The sequence below is a fragment of the Phoenix dactylifera genome, chromosome 5, assembly GCF_051530095.1.
Source record: "Phoenix dactylifera cultivar Ajwa chromosome 5, Ajwa_hap1_PhDact_Kaust_v1.1, whole genome shotgun sequence".
NCBI classification, from domain to species: Eukaryota; Viridiplantae; Streptophyta; class Magnoliopsida; order Arecales; family Arecaceae; genus Phoenix; species Phoenix dactylifera.
Window position 1 is genome coordinate 22,213,985 of NC_143194.1, and position 15,983 is coordinate 22,229,967.

At 41.6% G+C, this 15,983-nt stretch overlaps 2 protein-coding genes across 2 annotated transcripts; both read right to left on the bottom strand.

The window, feature by feature from the left end:
* Nucleotides 1–1,657: 1,657 nt before the first annotated feature.
* Nucleotides 1,658–2,856, bottom strand: LOC103717957 (protein PHOSPHATE-INDUCED 1-like). Its single transcript, XM_008806541.5, has one exon. The coding sequence runs from the start codon at nucleotides 2,840–2,842 to the stop codon at nucleotides 1,856–1,858; it is 987 nt and encodes a 328-aa protein (XP_008804763.1). The 5' UTR covers nucleotides 2,843–2,856; the 3' UTR covers nucleotides 1,658–1,855.
* A 1,470-nt stretch (nucleotides 2,857–4,326) lies between these two features.
* LOC103717981 (pentatricopeptide repeat-containing protein At5g04780, mitochondrial-like) lies at nucleotides 4,327–7,918 on the bottom strand. The gene has a single exon (XM_008806577.4). The coding sequence runs from the start codon at nucleotides 7,223–7,225 to the stop codon at nucleotides 5,432–5,434; it is 1,794 nt and encodes a 597-aa protein (XP_008804799.1). The 5' UTR covers nucleotides 7,226–7,918; the 3' UTR covers nucleotides 4,327–5,431.
* Nucleotides 7,919–15,983: the final 8,065 nt, after the last annotated feature.

Sequence of the window (15,983 nt, forward strand, 5' to 3'; positions counted from 1 at the left end):
CCGCCGCCGCCGTCGCCGCCGGTGGCCAGCCGACGCGAGAGGGAGAGAAGAAGGAGGTGGAACCGTGCGGGACGCCCTCGGTCCACCATCCCCATCCCCACTAAAACCCTAGAAATCATCTCCAACCCTCACACAGATCCGATCAACCCCCTTCCCGCCATGCATCTCGGCCATTCCGGCGGCCGGCGGCGGCGGAATCGGGAAGAGAGAGGCCGAAACAGGGGTACCCTGTTTCGGACTCTTCTCCGACGATTCACCGGCCAAAAACCCCTCCAACGCCATCCAAAATCCAGAACAAGAAGCATAAGGAAGGGACCATGCTTACCTCGGTCCGGTGGGGGTGCTCCGGCGGCCTTTCCGGCGACGAAATCGGAGAGGAAACTCGGATTTTCCCCGCACGGGTCCAAAGCTTTTCTCCCGGTTTGTGGGGAAGGGAAGAGAGGCTTTCCGGCTTCCTCCACGGCCGACCGGTTCTCGGCTCCGGCGCTCGTTTTCCTCCGGCGATCGGCCTCTCCAACGCCGCCGCCGCCGCCGCCGTCACCCCTTGCCCCCCTCCTTTCGTCCACCCCAATCGTGCCTAGGGCACGATCGTGATAAGGGGATGGGCCCGGTCTTTTCGGGCCGGCCCGTCCCCCTTTTTTTTGGGGGGGGGTTACAAAAACTAAATTTACCTATGTGTAATTATAGAAGTACACATGATTTTTTTTTTTTACTTCCTCCCAATAGGTCTTGGTGAGGTAAGTTAATGGCCGATCTATACCATATGACAATGTTAGTTTTCTCACTAATGTCCAAAATAAGAAAATAAAAGATGCAACTTGTGGTATATTTTTTTCAGTATTTTTGTTTTAATTTTTGTTTTAGATAGAAATGATCATTAAATTGCAATGTGCATAAGGGGGAGCATTGATAATTGTGATTGATGTCTAACTGCATAATCTAGCTTTAGCATGAGAAATGACGAGAGCAGCAGCAATAACAATATAACCATTTTTTTCTGGTACAACTTGATAAGTTTTTTTAATACAGTCTTGGGTCGCACATTTCTCGTCTTTTTCTTCTCATAAGCAGCGAGAAATGAAACTAGAGGTATATACTTATCAAACATATTAATTTATAAAGATATGAAAAGTAGAAAAATATAAAACTAGAGATAAAAATGATAATAATGAAGCCTTAGCTTCTAGAATTTTCAGGCCACGACAGTGTTTGCACGGGCCATGCCTGGCATCATAAATACTATTAACATAAAATAAGAATTTTAAGGAACTCAGTTGATCACCAAAAATTTACAATGGGAAGAAATGAATGGGTCTAGCAATTAGACTTGAAATTGACTTCCTTTCTATGAATCCAAACCCAACATTCCATGAAATGTGCGGTCTCAAACGACGCCTCTGACAACATTAGATGTAATTTCTGCAAAATAAGACAAATGAAATTGGTTAAGCGATTAGGCTGGAACCTAACTTCCTTCCTACTCATTCCAAACCCAACATTCCATGAATCGTGCAAGTCTCAGACAACACCTCTGGTGACATTAGGTATAATTTATGTACAATAAGACGAGTTTGATGGTAATTCTATCAGAAGCAATACCATATACCCATCGTGCCTGACATATTAACTTAAATGAGTTTGAATTGGGCCAAAGACGTAGGACTAAACTTGGATTGCACGCCAAGCCAATGATTCTACAGCTTTCATCACTTTTCCAACTCCAACATACAATCATAATTAAAACCAATCCAAACTACAACTTATTTAACATTCTGCAAACACTGCCATAATTTGTACAAACATGTACAAACTCACTAGGCCTCGAACCACAAGGTACCCTGTGGACCCATCCAAATCAAACCATTGGAACGCACGAATGGCTGACAGGGTCCAACAAGGCCGGCACCAGATACTTCCTTCCGTTCACCCCCACCACATTGTAGCTCCCTCCGGTGGCCGGGTCCACCCTCAGCTGACCCGCGTAACCCGGGTACGCCCCCCTCCCATACACCCCGGGGCACGCCCCCGCCACCTCCACCGGTGCCGCCGCGTTTCCCTGGAAGAAACCCCCGCCGAAGGGGTTCGTCACCGCCCCCGCTACCAGCGTCGCCAGGTTGATCACCATCCCGTCCGCCCCCACGTCCCCGTTGGGCGGCCCCAGCGCCGGCCCCTGCGGCCCGTAGACCGGCCGGTGGAACGGCCACGCGCACTGCCCCGGGCACTGTCCCTCCGCGTTCCCCACCCAAATGTACGCCGCCCGCGCCCGCCCGCCGGCACCGGCGGCGGGGCGAGACGCATGGAGGCCGCACGCGCTCGAGCAAAAGCCCTCCACGGCCACGTCCTCGGCCGTGAGCACCACCGCGAGGCCGCTCCTCATGACGCCCAGCCTCCCCGCTAGCTCGGAGATTTGGGGCCTTCTGAGGTACTTGCCCATGGAGTAGTCTTCGTCGAGCAGTTGGTTGGTTAGTAAGATATGGGTATTTTTCTTCCCGGCCTCTTGGACGTAGGAGTCCACGGTGGTCCACCACTTGGAAACGGATGGGGCTGGGGTGGTGGTGGCGGCGGCGGCGGCGGTGGTGGGGAGGTGGTGGCGAGTGGGAGTGAGTGAGAGGAGGAAGTCAGAGATGATGGACCTTTGGGCTGGTGAGAATTTTCCATACCATAGGATGGAGATGGGGATGTGTCCCTCGAGCAAGGCCCTTCCGTGGTATGTTAGGATGGTAGGGGGTGGTTGATATAAAGAACTTAGCTTTCTGGACCCAAGACAAAGGTTCACAAAGCTGATAAGAAGCAGGAGAATGAGAGGAAGAGTTGTACTTCTAGGTGAATGGAGAGAGGCCATCGGGAATGGTGGTTGGGGTGAGAAGGGAGCAAGGTGATACCGTTAATATATAGGGGAGATTGGCCGGGATTGGGTTCATGAACAAGGAAAGAAGGATTCTCTCAATCATCTATCACGGGATTCCGGGTAAGAAGGGTGACATCTGGCGAGCATGACTTAAGGGTGGTGGTTGCTTGGGCTGGGTGCAACGCATAGGGATGGGGTGGTTCTCATAGATTTCGCTGTCGAGCTGCATGCGAGGGAAGTGGTTGACAAGGGAGAGATATGGGTTGCACGAGGACACGGCACCTTGGCTGGCACGTGAAGCTTGGTTTCTCTGCTGCATTGAGCGGAGATCCTATACCAGATACGGCTTGCACGAGAAAATGGCCCTGCATGCATGCCTTTGCCTCCTGGGAAGCCCTTTTCCCACTCAAAATCCATTTTTAACAACCTTCAGATTATTACAAGTAGACAGTGTGCAACTGCAATATCACAAGAAATTAACAAGCAGATAGAAAGATTGTGCATGTACTATTAATGAAGATAGCATGCATTGTCAATTTGTCATAGCAAACAGGATTTCTATCTTTCTACTAGAGGGGAAGAGTCACACTAACACATGGCAAGTCATACAACTCATGAACCGTCTTCTAACGGCGCGCGCGCACACGGAGTCTGATTTTGGGGAAAGATATCAAGGCAAATAAGCACTTCCTCGGAGCAATTAACCTGTCTTTCCTTCTACATCAGAAAAAAAAATGCTAGACTCTGATGAAAGCAAGGCAGCAAAAAGAAACTGCAACTTTTCCGAGCTTATTCTAGCTGAATTTTTTTACGTCCTTTCGATTCAAGTTTGTGTATGTATGATACACTTCATGCTAGGGAGAAAAAGTATGTCATGGTACACGCAGGCAATTTTCACCTATAAACTCGTAGATTTAGTGCAACTCTGGAAACAATTGTAGACGAGCTAGTTTCAAATATTCTTGAAGCATGATATGGGGCATACATTTTTAAGTCAAGATGTGTACTTAGATTGTGAACAATCAAGAATTAGATCATTCGGAACATGGATTTAAATATCCTGGTACTGTATTTTTTCAACACAAAAATAAGACAGAATGAGCTGTCTTCTAACAGCAGAGCGAGCGAGCGAGAGAGAGAAAGAGAGCTGGTGAGCACAGCGGCTGCTACAGGAGGAGGGGGGAGTTAGGGTTCATCCTCCCCATTTACTTCACGAATCCCGAATTCATAGACTCGGGATTCATGTACCGTATGGGCTTTTAATTAGCATCTTAACGGATGGTCCACTGAAATTCTGAAGAGATAGTCAAGGACCGACTAGGATGCAACCTGGCTCGATGATCGGGATACAGGATGGTACGGAAGACCGATACACCTCCATACTGCTATTTTTTAATTCTTGATTTGGAAATAAACGAAGGTATACTAATACATGTTGAGAATGACATCATACCATTTGTTTAAAACTACAATGGTAAGAATGAATCTAAGTGACATACATATAATCAATAGAAAACTTACTCCGAGTACCAACTTCCCTGCAATGCAACAAGATAACAGCATCTTTGTTATGCACGTTACAAAGTCGACCCTTGATAGAAAGCCACTAAAGCTGGTGGTATATATCACAAAAACATGAGCCCATTGTGCTAATTATTATCATACAAGAATATCACAACCATCTTGGTGTACCATGTAGGTCACCAATACACTCCAGAACAGAATTCATCATAGAATACAACAACCTGGTTTCAAATCCTGGACCTCTCCCATGTGGAGAGGGGTGCCAACCAAGTCTCGATACATCAGGATAATCAATAGTCAGCAAATTATTCCTCATAAACTCCATCGTATCGCTTGCAATGTTTCACTGAATACTTCTGTGCAATTCAATTTTAGTTCAAATCCAGGAAACTGCTGCAGAACATAGTTACCTTCCAGAGACGCCACATCCTGCTTCGTAACTGGCATGAATAATGCTGAAGGACTTCCCACTTCTGTCTGTAGTGCTATTTACAATGCTTCGAATTTATATTTGTGAACCAATGTGAGAAACTCATGGCAAGTTAAACTAGTATATTGAGTTGAATGTGTGAAACTCAGTTTAATCGCTGTATTTACCTGATGGAGTGACTTGCAATAGTTCTCTCTATCTATAGCAAATATTGCAGATGAACTTGTCAAATAACCAGTCCTTCAAAGAAGAATTTCTCTAGAGGTTCTCGACCTCATAGCCGCCTGCAAAAAGATCTCATCTCTTTCTGTGAAGATTGTCATCTTTGGACAAAATCATCCCTTCTTCCAAGAGGGCGTGCCAATGCAACTACTATGTTCACATGCAAGGGATCTTGCCTTCGAGATTCATATTCATAGGTAGTAATCTGACCAACCCAACTCACTGAGACAAAAGTACTCATTATCAATATCTGTTCATTCTTGTAAGCATTGACCATTTTTGGCTTAGCTATTTTAATTCCCTAAACTGCTTGTTTGCAGGCCTTACTGTCAACCAAAATATGGGGCACTGTACTCGCACTTCCATCCCGCTACTAATCCCATCAACCAACCAATCTCTCAGAACTATTACTTCATTTTGATCTTTGTTTCGCTACTATAGTAGTAGTCTTCGAAATCAAATAACATATCAAGGTGATAATGATCATGAATACACAAATTTAGCCTATTGCACATTATGTACACTTCGTTCATAAAGTTGTGGCCCCCTAGTCCCTCCATTGCTCTAAACTTGTGCACCACGCCATCAACTTCAATCCAACTATAGCCAGGATCTTTCTTTATTCCTCTGACATCCATAAGTTCTCTGACCGCAGCGGCAACACCCCACTGCCCAATTGCTGAATAGATACTAGCTAATGCAACATATGATCCTGAGCATTTAGGCTCTAATTCAAACAGTCTCCGCGCAGCAATCTCTCCTATCCTAGCGTTCTTCAAGAATCTACATGAACTCAGTAGAGCTCCCCATACTGAAGCTAGGAATCCACACTTACTCCTTAAAATAAACTCATAGGCTTCACATACCATCCCTGCCCGTCCCAAGAGATCGACCATGCAGCAGTAATGCTCATTTTGAGCTGGTATTCCATAGACCTCACGCATCAAACAAAACAATCTCCAACCCTCATCAACGAACCCAGAGTGGCTGCAAGCAGATAGGAGGCATATGAAAGTAATGTAATCCGGGTGAACCGAAGCCAACTCCATCAAACTAAAGACCTGGAGAGCCTCCTCTGTGCGGCCATGCTTTGCATATCCATCGATCATTGAATTCCACACAACAACATTCTTTGTAACGCCAATTCTATCAAAGGCAACACGGGCTAATTCCAAATCTCCACACTTTGCATACAAATCAACAATGACGCCTTGAATCATCTGATCAGATTCCAACCCCCTCACTATAACTTGAGCATGGAATTGCTTGGATGGACTCATAAATCCAGAATTAGTACACCCACTAAGCAATGCAACAAAACTAGACTGGTTCGGCACTAACCCCACCAAAAGCATTTCCTCAAACAGAGAGAACAGGCCCCCTACGAACCCCACTCTACCATAACCCGATATCAAGCTATTATAGCACACCACATCCTTGTGCTCGATTCTATCAAAAACCAACTGGGCACCCCCCAAGTTCCCATTTTCAGCATATAAATCAACCAGCGAACTGCCAACAAATGCATCCGAGTCCCAACTCCTCTTCACAATGTGGGCATGGAGCTGCTCTCCTTGCTCCAGCGTAGCCCGACTCAATACCACCGTGAAAGTATATCCATTCGGCAGGACACCGCCACATAGCATCTCCACAAACAAATCCATCATTTCCCTCTGGCATTCCTCTCTATCGGCATAGGCCAGCAGCATGATGGTCCAAGAAACTACGTCCCTCTCGGGCATACGATCGAACACCTCTCGGGCTCTTGAGAGGAGGCCGCACTTGGCGTAGAACCTAACAAGAGAGCTCTCGGAGGAGGCGTCGCGAACTTTATCTCCAGAGTCTCGGACCATGAAACCGTGCACCTCCTTCCCGGACCCGACGGCGCCTAGCAAGGCGCAGCAGCCGAGGACGACGGTGATGGACAGGTCGTCCGGCTTGTGACGGTGCTCGACGACCATCTCCCGGAAGAGCGCGAGGGCCTCGCCAGGCCGGCCGTCGCGGGCGCGCCGCCGTATCAGGGCGGCCCAACCAGGGGGATCTCGGTCGGGCATTTGGTCGGACGTGGGAGCATTGCTGGAGTGGGAGCGGGGGAAGTGGCGGATACGGGTGCCCCCCGGGAACAGCGTAACGGCATTCGCGGCGGAGGACCGAAGGGATGGAGGTGTGATAGCGGTGGGTAGAGGTAGTAGCATTACCATGGACTCCGCCCAAAGAAATGGAAGGTGAACAGGTATCAAACGGTAGCTCGTGCCAGCCGGGTCATCCTTTTGTACAAAATTGCCATGTGCTATGCACGTGCTTATGCATTTGTAACCCCACAAGATTTGTTTGGATGTTTTTATCAAATTAGACTGAAAATTCTATAAAACTCTAGCCTATTAGTCCTTCTATCTTATATTTTCTAAAAGTCCCTCTAAATTCAAATCAAATTTTAGTCTTTAGAATGTTGAAAAAAAAATACAGAATTTTTGGACTGGGTGGTACTTGGTTGATACTGAGTCGTGCTTAATAGACAACTTAATTTATGAATTTTATAAAATTTTTAGCCTAATCCAATAGAGATTCACAAATCGACCATCAGTGTATGATATAATCTGCGTTGGACCTGCAGACCCGATTTTGACCTGCTGTCATGGCCGGCTCTTGTGCTACCGATTAACGATGCTTGCACCGGGCCACTTTCTCAAGGACTGATATTCGTTTCAGGCCGAAGAGAGAACGGGAAGAAGGAATGGGAGACCAAGAGCAGAGAAGATCAAAGTAGAAAAAAAAATAGGGGAGGGCAAGGCAAAAATAGGTCAAAAGAAAGAATAGGGGAGCAACGAAAGAGGAGATACAGATATCTTGACCTCATTTGACCCGCTATTATGGCGAGGTCATGGGTCATCGGTCCGACCACGAGTTAACCACGGTCCTCGAGGTTAGTCTGCTCCATGGATTCAGCCACCCTTCTCCATAGGGAGCAAGGCTAGAAGAAGAAGAAAAGGTCCTCCTGGACCAGCCAGCCTTCTCTATCAAGCTTCTCCACCGTATATCAAGCAACGAGAGGCGCAAGCCTGGTAAATGCAACTCCCTACCATAGATCTAGCAAAGGCCAGCATTTCATCATGATGGATCCGGCAATGATGGACATGGATCTGGCGACAATAGGAATCTCCAAGCATAAATCTTTGATCACAAGCCCCAATCCAATGGTGGTGAGCTCCTCTGCCGGAGGCACGGTACTCTCGGTTGCGGCAACCATCCTAGAGCACAACGCTCCCCTCTCCCTTCTTAGATAAAGAATTGATTTCTGTTTTTTCTAGATCTAGTGTTGTCTGGTTACCTGCATTTCTAAATAGCTGTATTGGTAGATGTAGTCACGTCTCTATTTGGCTTGCATATGAAAGTTGCAGCTATGGTTCCTCTATTTGGTTAAGTAATATGGAGAGTAGGTGAATCTAGGGTTGGCAATTGTGTTGGGCGGTTGCCGAGTCATAAATTCTCAAATCTAAATCTAAATATGAGCTATTTATTAAATAGATTGGGATTTGAAAGGTAAACTCTTTATATTTAATAAGTACATAATCCAACCCGACCGGCTAACTTATTTAATAAATCAATCATATCAAGTCAAGTCCAGTAGCAAACCTATTTACCTGCTAAATACGTTTATAACCTAATTATCCTATATCAAAAATATTTAACTATGTAACCTGTTTGGCACATTTGTGTTGCTGTTCATCTTTTTTTTTTTAGCACTAAGCAAGTGTTGGTTGCATACATGTCACGAATAGATTAAGAAGTTAACCATTTTTTATAGTAGGTTAAATAGATTTGCTGCTGGACTGGACCAGACCTGCTTATTAAATAAGTTAAGCAGATCGGATCAAGTTAGCCTACTTATTAAACATAGCATGTTCAGATTTCAAATATAAATTTGTTTAATAAATAAATTATGTTCAAATTTGAAATTTTCGGATCCGACCCGTATATAATCTGACCCAACATGATTGACAATTTTAGGAGCATCTAAATCATATAGTTCCAAAAAATAAGGATTCAATGTTCCTCTTATAATATGATTTACCATATTTGTGGATTTTATAGGATTGTCAATTTGAAAGCTTCCTTAAATTAAAAAATCCCTCTCTCTTCCACTAATTACCTGCTCTCACCTACCATGTGCGTATACTTCCATGTAATAAATCTTAGATATATTGATAACCCAAGATTGTCTCATCATTATTAAGACAACTATTAAAGAAATAGATCTAATTTTTAAAAATTAAAATAATAATTTGCTCATTACATCCATAATATGATAATTTAAGAGCTACTCAAAAAATGTTAGAAGGTAGACACCATCACTTCCCTAGAAAAAAGAGTAGTTACACATCTCATTATGCAACTACCACCCTTAGCCAATTATTGGGGTGTCTATTATTTCACTAGCTCGCAAGGGACCACAAAAAGCCTGTCAATCAAACACAAACCAGGTGCAATGATTTTCAAAATTATGGGGCTATACTTGAGAAGCGGTACGACACATTACATTAACAAACATGTTTGGTCCTCATGGTCTCCAAGAAAAGTCCGAACCGTCCAAACCTGCAAATATTCTTGATTGTCTGATACGTCAATTGGTCCATTGTATTTTTATTTGAATGAATACCAAAAGACTGCAGGAAAAAAATAAAAGAATGGAGGGTGTTTAAAAGGTGATTATTTCTCGAATTCATTTAAGCAGCACATGTGAAGGAATCCTGATCTGAATGCATTGTTTAAAGTCCTCTTTTACATCTTGATGTCACGATCCCGCCATTAAAATGAGCAAAAACTAAAGAAATCATGAGATAAGCAGTCAGCTCGGTGAACAGAACAAACGCAAGAGAAGCTAAATAATTGATGGAAGTTGAGATTCCATTGATCAAAGTGAAATATATAAATTTAGCTTAATGTTGGCACGAGCATTCTCTCTTTCTCCTGAAAAGTTTCTGAAAGAGAATCAAGAAGAATATACTGAGCAAAGAACATGATCATTGGCCAGCCTTTATGTCCCAAAAAAATCTCAATTATTGAAAGGACCCATTCTTGTACATAAGAATTCTTAGATTCATTTCCTTGTTGAGGTATCTACAATATAATTATCAAAATACAAGACATTTGTAGCATAAAGGATAATAAGAAACTTCAATACTGAGGATTGTTCCCAAAACAAACCTATGTTGATGCAGGAAAGGTGGACAAAAGGAAGAAAAGCAATATAATTACCTCAATATTGATATGTCTTTTTCTTTCTTGTTGAATCTTAAAATTTGGGCATTAATGCGGTGGAACGCAAGGTCCTAGGCAAGGCCTCCTTTCACATCAAAATGATTTGATCACGTAACCTAAATAAATGGGCATGAAATAAAGGCAGTGATGCCTAGAAGAACTTTATTTAGAAAAATCATGCAAAGCCCAATCCTGCTGCTAAAACTTTCCCCTGCATTGCCGGCATGGCATAAGACTCAATAAGATTAGTTATTCATAAATTAAACCAACCAGCAAATCACACCATGGGCCAAATGGTCTGGGAGTATGCTAAAGTAAACTTATACGGAGTTTGGGTCCTTAGTATAGATAGGGATGGCAATAGACCGGGCATGGGTCAAATAAGCCTCACTCGTACTCACTCCACAATTTGGGACCATGTACCCATACTGACTCTTTATCCATCTTAAGGAGGGATGAGGTAGGTTGGACAGGTCTGACCGAATAGAATTGTGGAAATTAATTTTTTTTACGAACAAATCAGACAACTAAAAAAATAAAAAATAACCATTATTACTTCACATAATATTAAATAAAATAAATTTAAGATATAAAACATAATAAACTAAATTTTAAAAAATAATAGAAGTACAATAAATAAAAATATTATTCTTTAGAAAGTCATAGGATGAATACATGATCATAATATGTGGTGATAAAAAATAAAGGATAACGAGTGGGTGGATAAAAATATGTGCATAGATGAGGAGTGGCGAGTTGGCTCTGCAGCTAGGGTTTGGAATTAGAAAAAGAGGGGACGACAATATGATGGGAGTCATAAAATGAATTAGTGGAGTGACTGAAGCATAAGAGCAAAGAAGCGGGGTAAATATTCCAATTGAGTCCGTACCAGGTTTTACTATTTTACTACAAGTTTTGGAATCAAGATCTGTACCCGTTGCTAACTCTAAATAGGTCGGGTCAAACCCACCTCATTAGAGTAAGGTCAGATTAGGTTAGGTACCTAATAAACAGAGTAAATGTCACCCCTAATCATAGATAGATGCATGGTGATGAAAATCAGAATTAAGACAAAGTTAATAAAACTAATATAATTATAAATTCTACTTCATCAAATAACAAACTATAAATATAATTTATAAATACGGTTTGCAAACTAGTTTTTCCTTTTCTATTAAAAGAATTGGTTATATAATTTTCCTTAGAAAAAAAAAAGTGAGCTATACTCTTATATTCATATTTGTAATGTCTCTTTCAATGTTCTTATTTCCCCCTTTTCGAAGGAAAAAAAAAAAGGCTGACAATAATATTTTCATAACCACATTAAGTTACCCTACAAAATGGACCCAAAGTCCATTTTGGTAGCTAAGTGCTACCACTTAGGCATTGAACAAGTTATTAAAGAAGTGTAATCTTTTGTACCAAAAAGAAAACGAAGGGTACTCTATCGAATGTCAGTAACATGGGTGAAGAGAAATGATGGAGTCATTTTGTCAATTTTTTTCTTGAGAAAGAAAGATTAATTCGTGAGTAAGCATTTTGTTTCGTCTTTTGAACGTATTGAAGAATCAGGAATGCCCTTCTACAGGAACTTGCATTAGTCTCCACCCTTTTGGGTTCAAACAGTGCTAATCGAATGAAAACAAATCAGCAGAACAGCTAACCAATTTTTAGTATATGTAAATTCTGATTCAAGTTTTTGGCAAATCATTATATTAGTAAGGTTTTTAAGTTAAAGAACTCGGCAATTAATGTAACTGCGGCACAAAAAAAAATAACTGGAAATGCACGTAGGTTACTCTATGAATGGTGCGTATGTATATTATAAATAAAAAAGTTATCCGTTCTTGCGCAACCTTGCACAGACATTACCCTGCCCCCGGTATGTCATACTTACTGCGCAATCATGATCCATGAGATTGCTGTGGTTGCTACGGATGATGAGTTAATTAAAACCCTTTGCACAAAGAAAACAAATATAAAAAGCAAAAAAGAAGCTCCTAAATTATATAAGGAAACAAAATGCACAAGCTACATGCAAATCGAAACAGCCGGGTTTAATAGTGACACGAACACCAAAGGATCACTTGCAAGGTAGAGGCTGAACTCTTCCAAGATTAGTGAACTGGGAATTCCATTTAAGCGCAGCCTATAGAATACCTTTCAATTAGGAATAGTAGAAAGATCTCAATAATTTTTTTTTTTAGATCAATGTGTAGAACGATATACTACGCAGAGTAGATTAACCGTGCTGGCCCAAAATCTAGCACAAACACCAAACAAAAAATTTATTAAAAAAAAATATTGGAATAAAAATAATAAGAACAGAAAAAAAATTTCCTATCCTCGGACATTTGAAAGTGCAGAAAATTTTCTGTAGCATATTTCTGTACTCCAGCATCTTCTAAAACATTTTTTATTCAGATTCTTCCAAATTTCTGCAGCTTCTTTGTACGAACAGTAGACATCAAAAAGTTCATTAGACAGTGTACTCAGAATTGTGTGCCTACAGACTTTATTTCCATGTTCCCATTCTTTGAGTTTAGTGTCAAAATCTTCAGACGCTTCTATCGGTTTTGACTGATTTAAATACCAAGCAAAATTAAGCATATCTAATGCAGAATAAACACGTTCTTGCCATCTCTTAAAATGCATGCCATTGAAACTCTCAATTTTAGAAGTATCATGTATTGATCTAGCAGTAATCATAGCAGAATCCATAGTAATCTATTCTTAAGATTGTTACGAAAATAACAGATGGAAAGAAGAAGAACTTATCGGTTGAGGCTTGATTTCACTGTCCTTAAGAATAGATCGCACCCCTCTGAGAATGATCTCGATGTAGCAAGTAATGGCGGCTTATCCTCCAGGATACAACAGCCGGGTCACTCCAAGCGTAAACTTGCAAATGTAGCGATACTATTGAATAGCCCAGAACCGCTCAGGAAAACAGAAAACAGAGAGAGTATAAAGAGAAGGAAGATAAGATTTGCTTATATTAAAATGAGAAGAAAGAGGTGTTTATTTAAAGACACGATGTTTTACCAAGAGACACAAAAACAAATCAGGCTCAAGCCCAACTCCCGCACAGGAGGGGTCCCCCCTTGCGCGCGATGATCGAGCGCAACGCGCCCGATTAACATATTTCCGAATCGGATCCGCCAATTTTGGCTTAAACCTCCATTGGGCTCATACGCGCGTGGGCTACTTACTTTTTTTGCTTTGCCAAGTTAAAAGGTTGAAGACTACATAAAGACCTTTTGAGTTTTATCTCTTTCCAATATGGGACTAAAAAAAGTACACTAGACAAAAGACAAAGAAGGGAAGACTTAGAATTTTAAAATATTCCAACATCTCATGCCACCCTAAAGGAGACACCAACCCCTCTATTTTAAATAGAGCATCAATAGATAAGATGTTTGATTCCTACTCAAATTCATCACCCACCAAAAAGAAGACTTGATTACTACTAAAAGATAAGAATAACTATCACCCACTAAAAGATAAGACTTGATCACACCATTAAAAAAAAGTTTTTTCGGCGTTTTTTAGAGCCTCTACCGATGCTTATAAGCGTCGGTAATTTTGGCGTTGATGCATTTCAAAGCGTCGCAAAAGCATAAGGTAGGTGGGGGTGGAAATTTTTTTTGCCAACACTTTGAAAAAACGTCGACAAAAAACAGAAGTTATACCGACGCTTATAAGCATCGGCCTATTTTGGAGTCCACCAACGCTAATAAGCATCGGCATTTGCCAAACAACCGCACAAATAAAATGCTTTCAAGAATTCTGTTGTCGATGAAGAAGTGAAGAGAATTACCTAATCATGCTCGGGAAATTCAAGCCTAGACGCTTATAAACTCAAAAAATTCAAGTTGGAAACCTAATAATATTTTTTTGATAAATTACATATAATCTATATTTCTTTTACAAATTATAATAAACTACAAAAGATCCCTTAACCCCATCCCCAAATCCATCTGGGTTCCATTTGCAAATTTACAACCCCTTAATTACATCCTCAATCTGAGGATGTTTCTTTTCCGTTTACAAATTTACAAAATTTACCAACAAAAAAGAAGCGAAGAGACGGTTGAGGAAGCTCATCCCTAATCTGAGCTTCTGGGGTGCTCCTCGCCGTCGGGATCGGCCTTTGGGGTGTGGATCGCCTTCGTGGCCTCGAAGACGGCGGGATCTGGGGCTAGGGTTTCCATCCTCCTCTCTCTCTCTCTCTCTCTCTCTCTGAGCGGCAAGATTTCCCTTGCTGGGGGAGTGGGGGTTTTATAAGGAGACTTGGTAGGGCGTCGTGGGGACTCTGACGATGCTTTTAAGCGTCATCTCCCACGTACCACCAACCTACTCTTCTGGCCTCCGACGACGCTTTTAAAAATATCATCTTACACTTTATCCTGCCGATGCAATTAAGAAGCATTGGCAAATTTTGGCGCTAGAGCTAAAATTACCGATGCTTCTACCTAGTGTTGGTATGTATACGTCGGTATTGCTCTTTTTCCTGTAGTGTCACTACTAAAAGATAACTATCACCCACTAAAAGATAAGACTTGATAATTACTAAAGGATAAATATTCTAGTAGAACAAAACTAGGAGTAGAATCTAGAATAAGTAATGATTCTCAACATTCCCCCTTTGCAAAGTCCATGTTGACAACATTGATGTTGTCGATGTCATGAAACGTCATAGCAGCTATTGCCAGCATTGTCGCAGTAACAATATGTAATAACTTGTCAAACCAATAACTGAATAGTAGAACTTCTTCATTGTCTCGAGCGATAACTCCTTTGATGGCTCATCCTTGTCGATGCATATGTTGAAATTGATGATGTTCTACAACACTTTTCCTTAGCGTTGACTCTACGGTCATAATGTCGAGATTCCAAGCATCCAGCTTATTCGAATGAGTATCAGGTTGCCCGTTATAATGACTACTTACCAAAGCATTGCTTGTTACCTGCACAACTATAATACCAGCAGTAAAGCTTGGTTGTATTCATATATGTCCACTTGAGCAGCTTCAAGTATCTTCATACAATTGGATTTTACACATGAAATCAAATCCTCATGTATAAAGTCTTCTGATAGCTCGAACTTTGGAGTAGCTTTAAAATCAATTGGTACACTAAAAATCTTGTCAACTACCAAGGCATAACATGAATCATCTCCACCAAGTATGTCTTCTTCCTACTTGATCACTAAAACTACTTCAAAATTAGTCAGTTTTTCAATCTCATGGCTAACTAAATATCCATATCTTGGATAGCTTCGACACAAAACTCTTCTATATTATTTGATTTCTCAGTATGGATCTTTAGAGACAGATCAACTATACCATCCTTTGACTCTTCTTGAGCAACTTCAGTCATGATCTCTTCTGAACTTAATACAACATCCATATAATCAAGCTCCCTCTGCTCTAGATTCTCTTCTAGATCTGACTGACCCTCAGACTGATCAATTTTGCTTTGCTCTAAGTTTTCAAAACTTGAACCAATCTCTAACTAATCAAACTTTTCCTGATTCAAATTTCTATTTTTAAACCAATTTTGTTCTTGATCATCCAGATTTCTAGGGAAGCATGGAACTAGAATCTACTCTTCATGCAACTTATGTTTAAGATGTCTCGGCTTACTTGAATTTGAGTAGACGACCGCAAGAATATCCCATACTTTCTTTGTCTCTTG

What these genes read in the sequence shown, in the direction of transcription:
- LOC103717981 (XM_008806577.4), bottom strand. Translation starts at nt 7,225, where the DNA reads ATGGTAATGCTACTACCTCTACCCACCGCTATCACACCTCCATCCCTT.
- LOC103717957 (XM_008806541.5), bottom strand. Translation starts at nt 2,842, where the DNA reads ATGGCCTCTCTCCATTCACCTAGAAGTACAACTCTTCCTCTCATTCTC.